The sequence below is a fragment of the Brassica rapa genome, chromosome A07 (genome assembly GCF_000309985.2).
Source record: "Brassica rapa cultivar Chiifu-401-42 chromosome A07, CAAS_Brap_v3.01, whole genome shotgun sequence".
In the NCBI taxonomy this organism is placed as follows: Eukaryota; Viridiplantae; Streptophyta; class Magnoliopsida; order Brassicales; family Brassicaceae; genus Brassica; species Brassica rapa.
In genome coordinates this window covers 10136781-10149003 of record NC_024801.2, presented here as the reverse complement: position 1 = coordinate 10149003, position 12223 = coordinate 10136781, and the positions used below count along the sequence as shown (strand labels likewise).

General features: G+C 27.4%; 2 protein-coding genes across 4 annotated transcripts; one reads left to right on the top strand and one right to left on the bottom strand.

Annotated features, from left to right (window-relative positions):
* Window positions 1-1592: 1592 nt before the first annotated feature.
* On the bottom strand, window positions 1593-4321 carry LOC103828792 (GTP-binding protein ERG). 3 transcript variants are annotated; one of them, XM_009104430.3, is made up of 8 exons: window positions 3480-4321; window positions 3311-3397; window positions 3089-3234; window positions 2751-2909; window positions 2503-2677; window positions 2304-2443; window positions 2151-2220; window positions 1593-1905 (listed from the first exon to the last, which is right to left on the bottom strand). In XM_009104430.3, the coding sequence occupies exons 1-8, from the start codon at window positions 3924-3926 to the stop codon at window positions 1867-1869; spliced, it is 1263 nt and encodes a 420-aa protein (XP_009102678.1). In that variant the 5' UTR covers window positions 3927-4321; the 3' UTR covers window positions 1593-1866. The 3 variants fall into 3 exon arrangements, with proteins under 3 accessions (XP_009102678.1, XP_009102677.1, XP_009102679.1); XM_009104429.3 differs by having other exon boundaries at window positions 3308-3397; window positions 3480-4319; XM_009104431.3 differs by lacking the exon at window positions 1593-1905 and having other exon boundaries at window positions 1987-2220; window positions 3308-3397; window positions 3480-4318.
* A 404-nt stretch (window positions 4322-4725) lies between these two features.
* LOC103828791 lies at window positions 4726-9403 on the top strand. Its single transcript, XM_009104428.3, has 2 exons — window positions 4726-8031; window positions 9265-9403. Exons 1-2 carry the CDS (start codon window positions 7833-7835, stop codon window positions 9279-9281), a joined length of 216 nt encoding a protein of 71 aa, XP_009102676.1. The 5' UTR covers window positions 4726-7832; the 3' UTR covers window positions 9282-9403.
* The last annotated feature ends 2820 nt before the right edge of the window (window positions 9404-12223 follow it).

Sequence of the window (12223 nt, the reverse complement as noted above, 5' to 3'; positions counted from 1 at the left end):
AGAGCGCGGGTCAAAATCTAGTATACATTAAAGATATGAAAAACTGATTTTTGAGAAACAGTTTTTGTTCTTCAAAAACATCGATCATTTTGAAACAAAGATAGTATTTCATACGGGAAGAGGATTCAGGATCGAGCTCTAAATATGTGTAGAGCTAGAGCTGCGCAACCAAGTTTCGGTTTGGGTTTTAATTTTTTTGGAGTTATGAATTTTAGCCTCATTCGGATACCACAAAGTTCAGTTCGAATTTGGTTCGGATTTAGTCGAGTTCTGTTCAGTAATATTCTAAAACTGGTTGAATCCCATATATTTTTGAGTTTCAAATCTTCGTCAGGGTTTTAATCTCAAAACAAGAATTTAGACTAATTTATAACCAAAACTAAAATAAAAACTCACAATGAGGCAAAGACCAAACATCAACAAGTTGAAATGAGAAATGATCATATTACGTTTGAATCATATGTAATATCTATATTATAAACTAAAGTTAAACAGAAGCAAAGAACAACATTTTTCAAATAAAAACCAAACAATATTATTGAATTGAAACCCAAACATGGTTCATGCATGAAAATAAAAAAAATAACACTTTAAATTAAATCAGCTTGTTCAGTAAAATAAAAATAAATCTATCAGATACTACTTAAGTATGTTAGAATAAAGTATATATGTGGCCAAAAGAAAAATAAATCTATCAAATTTTAATCAAATTTTAATTAAATCTGACTAAATGAAGTATAAGTGGTAAAATAAATAAATCTATTGAAAACCAAATAAATCTGTCAAAAACGGATAAATCGGTAGCAAAGGAATAAAAGTATATCAAATTTTATAAAAATCTGTCAAAATTAAGCAAATTTGTTGGCAAAGAAACTAAATTTAACTAAATCTGTAAATTTTTTTATAAATATGTGACTAAACTTGAAAAATTTATTATAAAAAATACGAAGAAATCTAATTAAGTCCATAGCATTTAAAATAAATCTGTCACCAAAAAATAAATTAAATCAGTCAAAAATGAAATAAACTTGTTCAGTAAAAGAAAAATAAATCTATCAGATACTACTTAAATATGTTAGAATAAAGTATATATGTGGTCAAAAGAAAAATAAATCTATCAAATTTTAATCAAATTTTAATTAAATCTGACTAAATGAAGTAAATATGTGGTAAAATAAATAAATATATCAAATCATAATTAAATTTGTCAAAATTACGTAAATATGCAGCCAAAGGATAATAAATCTATTGAAAACCAAATAAATCTGTCAAAAACGGATAAATCGGTAGCAAAGGAATAAAAGTATATCAAATTTAATAAAAATCTGTCCAAAATTAAGCAAATTTGTTGGCAAAGAAAACTAAAGTTAACTAAATCTGTGAAAATTTTATAAATATGTGACTAAACTTGAAAACTTTATTATAAAAAAACGAAGAAATCTAATTAAGTCCATAGCATTTAAGATAAATATCTCACCAAAAAAAATAAAAATAAGTTTGTGGCTATATAAAATGTGAAAAAATAAGTTTATGAGTAATTGCATTTTCATAATTATTTTTTGATATCAAAAGAATTAGAACAGATACATAAATTAAATTAGTAAAAAATATAATTAAAGTATAGTAATTAACTAATGAATTAGGGTTAAACTTACTTTTCCCCTAAAACTAACAATAAAAAGCATACTGCTAATTTTAGATTTCATCACAGCCACATAAATTCACCAAAAGAATCTTGACAGTTGATAAATAGTTTTCTTTTTTGACAATAATGGAGCCAAAACAGAGGATTAGGATGACGAGGAAGGTATCTCCACTGTGGAGTTTATGATCACAGATTCATTTATCAACTTACTACGCCGGTGGTTAGCCTTCTCGGACACGATCAGTCAACACTTCAACTTCCTGTAAAGAGACAACACGTCGTTTCCATATCTGTCGTTAAGACTGCTTGTTGTTGTTTTTTTTCCAAAATTCTGTTACTTCGTGTGGTTCTTCTCTCTGTTTGTATTAAGTTTATATTTCTAACCAACTAATGTAATATGTCTAATCTTTGACAATATCAAATATACAGACAGATCTCTCGTATACAAAACCAATCCTAAATCCTCTGAAAACGCCGAGGGAAAGTGGTTTCACTTGAGCAATACCTTGAGGATGAGATGAACTTTACGATTCATTATTCTCCTGAGTTCTTCATTAGCCTCTATTCCTATCCTCCTGCCAAATTTAGCATAAAGATCAGTCACGAGATCACTAAGTTGAAAGAATGAAGCAGCCTGTGATCTTGTTTCAGCTCTTACCCGATCTTGGAACCGCTCTTCCCCACAAGAATCTTGCGTTGGCTAAGTTTAGGAGTGATAAGATGCTGTTCGATCCTCAGAGACCCGTCTCGCTGCTCTCTCCAGTCCACTAGACGGTGCTCCACCCCATATGGTACTTCCTAAGTTCGTGTAAGTTAGAAACCGATAAAGAAGATTACTCAAAGTAAAAGGTTATTACCTGATGAACATGGTCTAGTAATCTCTCCCTAACAACTTCAAGAGAGATGTTCTTCATCACTTCTTCACTCATTGTGAATGGATCTTCCTCCCATGGCTTTTTTACTGCCTGGTCTATTAAATATTGGCTGAGATCTTTGACTCCAGATCCCTTAAGTCCTGATATCATGAAGTGCCTTGAACAGAGGAACCATATCTTTTTCAGTTCCCTGTTCGTTGTAATTTAGGTGTAATGAGCTATCTATCTACCTTTCATATGCCGGGAGATTTTGGAACTCCTCAGCAACCTTTAACAGATCTTTCTTCTTCTCAACTAAATCAACTTTGTTCATACATAAAATGCGCTTTTGTTTCGGATTTGCTTCCTCTCCCATGTATGTAATCAAGCGTACAACTCTTGAATCCGGACTACATTAATCATACATAATTAAGTTTGAGAGAGCTCTACATCTACTTGCTAAAATAGCGCAAAACTGCAGTCACAAAGTCCAGTTCAAACAATAAAATGCTAACCTCAATACTTAAAACTATACTAAGATCAGTTAGGAGATAGATTTATCAAAAAAAAGATCTGCAAAGTGACTAACCAGGTGAGATGCCTGTGGACATCAAACATAACAATGAGGACATCAAATAGATCAACGGAGGTCCAAGCATTTTGCACACGAGCCTTGATGTCTGTGTAACCATACCCGCTTTTCTTCAGCATTAAACCAGGAGTATCAAAGAAACACTGAACACAGAAATCAAATATTTCAGTCTACAAATGATTGCATTCATGCAAACCTCACAAAGAGAAAGCTTACAACTTGTGTATCCCCTTTTGTCAACACTCCCAACACTTCATGGGTCGTCGTGTTGGTCTTCCGTGAAGCAGCTGCAACCTTTGTTCCAACCTGTGCACATTGCAAGAACACAATCACACAGCCAAAGTAAGCAACTTTACGATTAAAAATGAAAACTTTGAAAGGATCGAACCATGAAGTTAGTGAGGGAAGATTTGCCGGCGTTTGGTGGGCCGATGATTCCGACGTTAAGAGACTTCTGGTCTTCTTCTCGAACCTCGCCATCACCGAGTTCGTCATCAGCCGACTCAAGCGCCGCCTCAAGGAGAGCCTTTGCGAGAATCCTTGACCGATCCTTCTTTTCGGAACTCTGTTTCTCTTGTGGGAACAGCTCTCTCTCTACTCTTTCTCTGTACCCTTTATCCCAATTGGGTTGTTGTTTGGGCTTCTTCACGGGGTCTTCGATTGAGTACTGACTGCTATCGAAAACAGAGTCTCCGTTGACGGAAGTGGGTTCGTCTAGATTCGCCTGCGCCGAGTAAGACCGGCGGATGAAGCTCTGAGGAAGATGGGTTTTACTGAAAGGTGTCGCCGTTCGTGAGATGGAGATTAGAATTCGTAGAGATCTAAAAGCTTTCATTTTTATTAAGCAACAATGGGACAGAGGAGGAGTCGGAGGGTTTTAGAGGTTTTTACTTGTTTTTGCGGAGGATGAAAGTGGCCAATTCGGACGTATATGTGTTTGCCTACAGTGGCCGGATCCAGACAAAATTATTTGATGGGGGCACAAATTTAAATTTAAAATAAATAATACATATTATATTACAAGTGCAACTATTATAGAGAAATTACCACAAATACCACATTCATATTACCACTTTTCATGTTTACACTAACCACTTTTACCCTCACTTTTAATGAAGGATAAAAGACAATTATACCCTTAGAGTTAACTAATCTAGACTTAGGGTTTAGAGTTGAGGGGTGGGGTAGGGTTTTTGGAATGTAAAATTTAGGATTCTAATAAATATATAAATAAATATTTAAAAATATTTTAAAAAAAATTTAAAAATAATTTCAAACATAATTTTCGTTTTTCAAAAAGAAATTTGAAAAAAAAAATAAAAAAAATTCGAAAAAAAAATTTCAAAAAAAAAGTTCATAAAAAAGTTCGAATTTGAAAAAGTATAATTCGAAAACATAAAAAAAAATTTTACTTTTTTTTTATTTTTTTATTTTATTTATTTTATTTATTTTATTTTATTTAAATAATGATTTATTATATATATAAATAACAAGGGCATAAGAGTCTTTTGCCACTTAATGAAGAATGTATTTTTGAAAATGTCTCTTTAGTGGTGGTAAAAATGAAAAGTGGTACCATGAAATTGGTAAACATGTAATTTCCCCACTATTATAAGCTATAAATATAAAACAATAAATTTTATTGGAATCATAGTATTATATTTATAATATATATGTAATTTATTAAAAAAATAATATTATTAGTTATAATAATACACTGTAAAAGGAAATTAGTATATATAATACTGCATATTTTTTGTTATCGTATCGTGTCGGACTAAATTCTAAGATATCGAACTAAATTTTAAGATGTTAAATAAAAAATGAATAGATTGTTTAGTTTTTTTTAAAAAAATATTAATCAAAGTTTATTTACTAGCAATTGATGATGTGGACTTTTTTTTTTTTACAGCAAAAAAATTTACAGATTCATAAAGACTCCGTAAACTAAGGTGGTAACTCTGTATCCATGTGTATGACGAACGACGGTTGTATCCTAGCACTGCGTGCCAAGCGATCCGCCATTTTATTGTCCGTCCTCGATACATAAATAACTTCTGAATTGATGAAACTTCTTCTCAAAAGCTTGATATCCTCCAGGTAACTCCCAAATGCTGGCCATTCCTCTGGTTCCGAAACCATCTTCACCAGTTGAGAACAATCCGTTGCGAACGTAACCTGATACTGTCTTAAATTTTTCATACATTCCATTGCCCAAGTCAGTGCCTCTATCTCCGCATGAAGAGGTGATAAACTTGCCCTTACGTTTCTTGCCCCTAACAGTCTCTCAAACCTTGGAAGTGTACTGAGCCAATCTTGGCCTGAAAAACCATCTTTATCTTTCTAAGAACCATCCGTAAAACACCATCTACATGTGGTCACTAAGGGCAATCTGCCTTGAACTTCAGGAACGACCCTTGGATTATTGAGATTATACGCTTCATTCCAAAGTCTAAATGATGTGGACTTTGTTGAAAAAAAAAAGATGATGTGGACTTTAAAGAAAATTTATCTAAATCTTGTTTGGGAAATAAAATCTGAAGCTGAAAATGCAAATATAACTAGAGTTTAACTTCGTACGGATATTTTTAATTTTATAAATATATAATTTTGATATTATAATAAATATATGCTTTACATTTAGTGTTATATATGGAATAACTCTATAATCTTATTGTTTAAGCTTCTTATTCGTCATTATTAATATATAATAATTTGTTTTTTGCATTTTATTTTCTTATTGATTGTTATTACATAATAATAACATATATTTGAGTTTTATACATAAATTATAATCTGAAATAATCAAATATACAATCTCCTTTAATATAGTTTTTAATTTCTACAATACATGTTCAATTTTATTTAGTTATACTGTATATGGATATTTGCTTATGATAATTTATATTTTCATGTTGTGTTTAAAAGTAATACTTTAACATCTATCATTTTAGTATTTTGTAAAGTAATACTTGAATTAAAGATAAGTTATATACTATTATATTTTGTCTATAGTTATTTATAGATAATATATTGCTGTGAGTTTCAAAAATTGATAATATATATAGTTGTAAATATAAAAGTTTAACATATGTTAATAATTTAGTTTTTAAATAAAATATTACACAGTGTAGGAATTTTAACCCGTTTTGCCGATGAATGATAATGTATTTAAATGAAACTGCTTTTTTTTATCTGTTTTTTGACATAAAAAGTCTGTTAATCTAGCAATTTAATATAAACTTGTTATATTTAATCTATAGAGAACGTCTATTTTAGTTTAATATAGACTATAATTATAAAATTTATTTGTCTTACGATAAACTTTTGATTATAATTAATTTATAATAATATTATATTACTAATTACGAAATTATAATGCATTATTTATAATAAAAAAAAATTTAAAAGTTTGGTAAGATTTTGTTAGAGTTTTTCTCAACCGATTTGATTATAATTAAAAATAAAATTCAAATATCTAATTAAAATTGATTTACTATTAACATCTTTATTGATTATTAAAACTTAATGTAACTAATCAAATATATCACATTAAGTACTTAATTAAATGATCATAGTATGACTTGTCAATAGCAGATAAAATATAGGACTCTAAATTAATAGAGTAGATGAAAAGAAGTAAAGAAAGCTAGGTAAAGAGAAAATAAGTATATGTTAATAGGAAAAGAATAGTAAAAAAATGAAAATAAAACGTATCAAATGCCAAATAGAACAGCAAATATGCATCAAAATTCATGTTATGCGTGCATCGAACTTGTAACATTGGAATCAAACGGGATCACTTATACCAACGGAGCTACAAAAGTGTTGCTTTAGCACCTATAACTAAGTTTTTAACAAGTAGTTGGGAGCACGTGCCCCCGTTGTAAATACTGTAGATTCGTCCCTGGTTGCCTATGCGCTGAGCGGTCGGCTACTATACCATTTTTACTTGTACATTTAAATAATACGGCTTGCTCACAAACCAACTGAATCCACATAAGTATTTGTCATTAAGACATGCACATCGAGTCATTTATTTATTAAGCTCTTGTTAAGTTCATCTTTTCACATAAACCGATATGGGATACACACATATCTTATATTATTCATAAGTTCTATAATTATAGCATGAGCGAAAATATTTTAATATATAATCAAATAAGAGTTATAAATTTGTTTAGCTTTGTGTTCATACAATAGTTTTAACTTTATACCATATATAATTGGCGTGTATAAAATTTTCAAAAGAAAATATTTACCGTAGACACTCAGCATAAACATCCGTATATACGTTTGTGTATTATACAGTTGTCAATCGTCCGACTAGCGTATAGCGCATTTTAGAACACTGCTATTTTCTTAAGCTCGAGCCACCTCAAATCTATCTCAGGATTGAAAACAATTCAGGTCAAACAATCTAGTCAACCTTCCATTATCATTTTCTTTTTTTGTTAAAATGATAATGATTTCCTTCCATTAATCATTGTCATTTTTCTAGTCAATCTACTCAACCTTCCATTATCATTGTATATTTAGAAGCTAAGTATCTGATTTCCATTTGTGCACAAAAAAAGTATCTGATTTCCTTGTTTTTGGTCAAACAATAAATATTAAGGATAAATAAATATTAAGGATAGGATCAAGAAAAAAATATTTTTTATAAATAGAGGATGGTTGTTCATTACCTCTCACATGTAAAAAGAAAAAAAAATCATCTTTGAAAAAGAAATCAAAAGATATGGGTGCAAAATGGAACTCAATGATTGCAATAGTTTTTTTGGTGGCGATGATAATGGCAATGGAAAATATCAGCGGAGAAACATTGCCACAATGCCGTGAAGATTGCATTCAAGGTTGTGCCACCACTGGCGCACTTCCGTACCAATGCCTCCAGAGTTGTTACCGTGGATGCCGTGGCTTACCACCTGCTATAAAAGGTAACGTTTTTAATGGTTTTTTGAGCAGAAAGAAAAACAATAAGATGATTTTTGTTTTTGGAAATATATCAAACAAATGTATTATTATGATTACTGAGATATTTTCAAACTATAGAAAATACATATCCTATTTTTATCAAAGAATGTATTGTTAGATTGAATAATCTATACTATTAATTACAAAATGATTTTTCGTATTCGAACTCTCACATTAAAAGTTAAAATGGTCAATGTCGTTGTTACACTTAATAAATTATTATATTTATTTTTATGTTGTTAATCATAAATTAATGAATTGATTATAATAAAATTGATCAAAAGACAAAGAATACGCATGACAATAATGTATTGTTTGATATTATCTATTGTTTTTTATATTATCATCATCACCTATTTTCTTTTATAAAAAAAAAACTAAATTACAATAAGATAAGTTTGTGTATATGTTTATCTACTAAACAAAAAATAGTATTATTATCTCAATTCCGTATTTTAAAGTTTTTTTCTAAGTTAATCAACCTTTAGTTTTATTTTCTATTTACTTACTTTGTTTTTATTTTTATTTTATTTTTCTTAAAGTTTCATACATACTGATGGGTTAAACAAGTAATTTACATACGTAATAAGAGTTAAAATATGAAGGTTTACTTTTCTACTTTATCTAATTGCATGTTTGATATGTGATCAGTTTCATAGTTTTACGAAGATAAAAATAAAATAGATAAAGAAAGATATGAAAGTTAGATAAAACAAAACTGATTAAAAAATTAGTTGAGAATAATAATTATGATGATGATATTTGTTTATAATAATATATAAAGAACATATAAGTATTTTAAAAATTGTTATGTCCGCATGTGCGGGCAAAACACCTAATAATCTACTAGTTCAAATGAATAAATGAGTGCTTAAATTATCGAATATCTTTTTTATTTTAAACGTGAAAACATTATGAATAGTCTGAATGAAAATTTGATAGGATTACAATTCTGTCTGGTTTACTGTGATACAAAATGTTGCATTCCATCCATATAATCACTACAATGTTTTTAACAAATAACATGTTGGTATATCCCCAAGAGATTTATTTTCTAAACACAAGATATTAGTCAAGACATATTATATATTTTTATTTTAAAATATAATTTTGGTCAAAATTTTAAAGTTTGCTACTTTTTTTTTTAGAATCGATCACAAATTAATTATATAATGGATGGTTTTTACTCTGTGCAGCGGGAGCAAGAGGATAGAAGAAATAGTCATGAATCAGTGTTGGACTCTTGGGACTTTCAAATTACTTCTACTATATCCTTGTGGCATCAATTGTGTAACCCTATTAAATAAATAGATGTTTTTTTTCTTCATAACAGTACATTGGAACAATACATCAGAACAAGAGCGGAAAGGAAACACACAAATTTGAAAAATGAATACTATGAAAGATTTTAGTCGTCTCAATAGATAAAATAATCAAGTAGATCATATCTACAATGCAACTGCAATACAGTTAGTTGGAACGACCGTTATGTAGATAAATAGAGTCGTTAATCCAATAAGATAGTGATGCAATGAGATTCGTTGATCAAAAAAATATTGATCCTCTAGTCTTTTTGATTATGTTGATTCCTTCTTAAATACTGTGAACAATGCTATAAGACAAACACCTCTTTTATTATTAACTAAGTCTTCCGTGCTCATACACAAATATAAAATTTTACAAAATGATAAAATTATAGTTATTGAATATATCGTTTCCAATTGTTAATTAATTTTTGATTATTTTGTAATCTATAAGCATGAAAGTAGATATAATATTTTCTTTTAAATAAAATTATAATGTTATCTCAATTTTGATATATGATTTCATATATAAAATTTTACATAAGTTTGATTTTTTCGGTATATTTATTCTACTAAATCATAATTTATTTTGGTTTTAATGTATTAAAATCAGATTATTATTATATTTTTTGATTCATTCTATTAGTTTGTAAATATATTTTATAAAAATATTTGTTATTTAATATATATGTTATTTAAGGAAGAAGTAGAAAAATAAAAGCTAAGGGTTGATTTAATTAGAGTTGCACCAACCTATATAATCAGTGATATTCTAAGAAGTCAAACATATATTATAACAATATGGTGTAAAATTTATATTTTTAGAATAAATAATTTTTTTTAGTTATATTGTTAACTTAGTTTGACATATAATTTTAGCCTTTTAGGTATAAGAATTCAAAAAAATTGACTATTTACTTTCAAGCATATTTAATTGAAAAATTAAACTGAATAGAACTAACTTTTTTCTTGGGTCTAATTAGGCTAAACTGTGAATAATTTTGTTGTTTCGCATAATTTGGTTATTCACCTTACATTTGTAGGTATTTTATATAATTTGTATTTGCTGTCTAATACTAACATTAGAAGAAGAAAAAAAAATATTGATTCTACAATTTAAATTAAATAATTAGTAATTTTTATTTTGAAAAGAAAATAGTAGATTTTTAATCTAGCAATATTTTGTAAATAAAAATATCATAACTAGTAGAAAGATAGTATACAAAATAGATAACATATATGTTTATGTATAATTTATTATATACATATATTTCTTAAAAATGACAATTTTTTAAAAAGTAGTTAATTGTTAAACTAATTCTTGTTGATATTGTATACATATATTATTAACTTTTAGTTCTCCAACAACTCATAACTAGACTTTGACCCGTGCGGATATATTTTTCAAAAATATGTTTCTATTTGTCTTTCATGTCAATAGTATAAGGGCTATGCAAAATACCCGAATCTGAAGAACCAAACCGATTTCGATCCGAAAAAGTATTACCAAACCCAAACCGAAATTGATTAAATATCTGAATTATTCAAAATTTTGGTTTTTTGAGAACCGAAACTGAATCCGATCCGAACCGAAGTATTCCAACTACTTGAGTGTAACCAAAATAGATTTGTATACTTATATATATTAATTATTTTTAGATTTAATATATATATATATAAAACATCTAGAACATATATGATACTTTTAAGCTGGCTTAAATACTTGAAAATATATAAAAATAATCAGTAGTAAATATATAAAATTGTAAAAGTATACTTAAAACACCAAAAATACTTAAAACACCAAAAATACTTAAAATAATTATTGATTCTCTATCCAAATATTTGAACTTATGTAATTTATATGTTAAGTTTAGGTATTCTGACATATATTATTCAAATTTATATTTAATATATTATTTTATTTATAGTTTTTTGAGAAATTTAAAGTATATAAATATATAATGAATATTAAAATTTTTAAAGTAATTTAAATGGGTTATCCAAACCCGTGAAAATCCGAAGCAAACACAAACTAAAATTTAGAAATATTAGAAATTTTTAATTATTTTATAATCTATAAGCATGAAAGCAAATATAATATTATCTTTTAAATAAAATTATAATGTTATCTAAATATTGATATATGATTTCATATATAACAATTTACATAAGTTCGATTTTTCGGTATATTTCTTCTACTAAATCATAATTTATTTTGGTTTTAAATGTATTAAAATCAGATTTTTATTATATTTTTGATTCATTCTATTAGTTTGTAAATATATTTTATAAAAATATTTATTATTTTTTTTAATATATATTAAATATATTTTTAATATTTATTATTTAATATATATGTTATTTAAGGAAGAAGTAGAAAAATAAGAGCTAAGGGTTGATTTAATTAGAGTTGCACCAACCTATATAATCAGTGATATTCTAAGAAGTCATACACATATTATAACAATGTGGTGTAAAATTTATATTTTTAGAATAAATAAAATTTTTAGTTATATTGTTAACTTAGTTTGACATATAATTAGCCTTTTTGGTATAAGAATTCAAAAATTTTGATTATTTACTTTAAAGCGTATTTAATTGAAAAAATTAAACTGAATAGAACTAACTTTTTTCTTGTGTCTAATTATGCTAAAATGTGAATAGTTTTGTTTTTCGTTTAATTTGGTTATTCACGTTACATTTGTCGGTATTTTATAAAATTTTATATAATTTGTATTTGCTGTCTAAAACTAACATTAGAAGAAGAAAAATATATTGATTCGACAATTTAAATTAAATAATTAGTAATTTTTATTTTGAAAAGAAAATAGTAAATTTTTAATCCGGA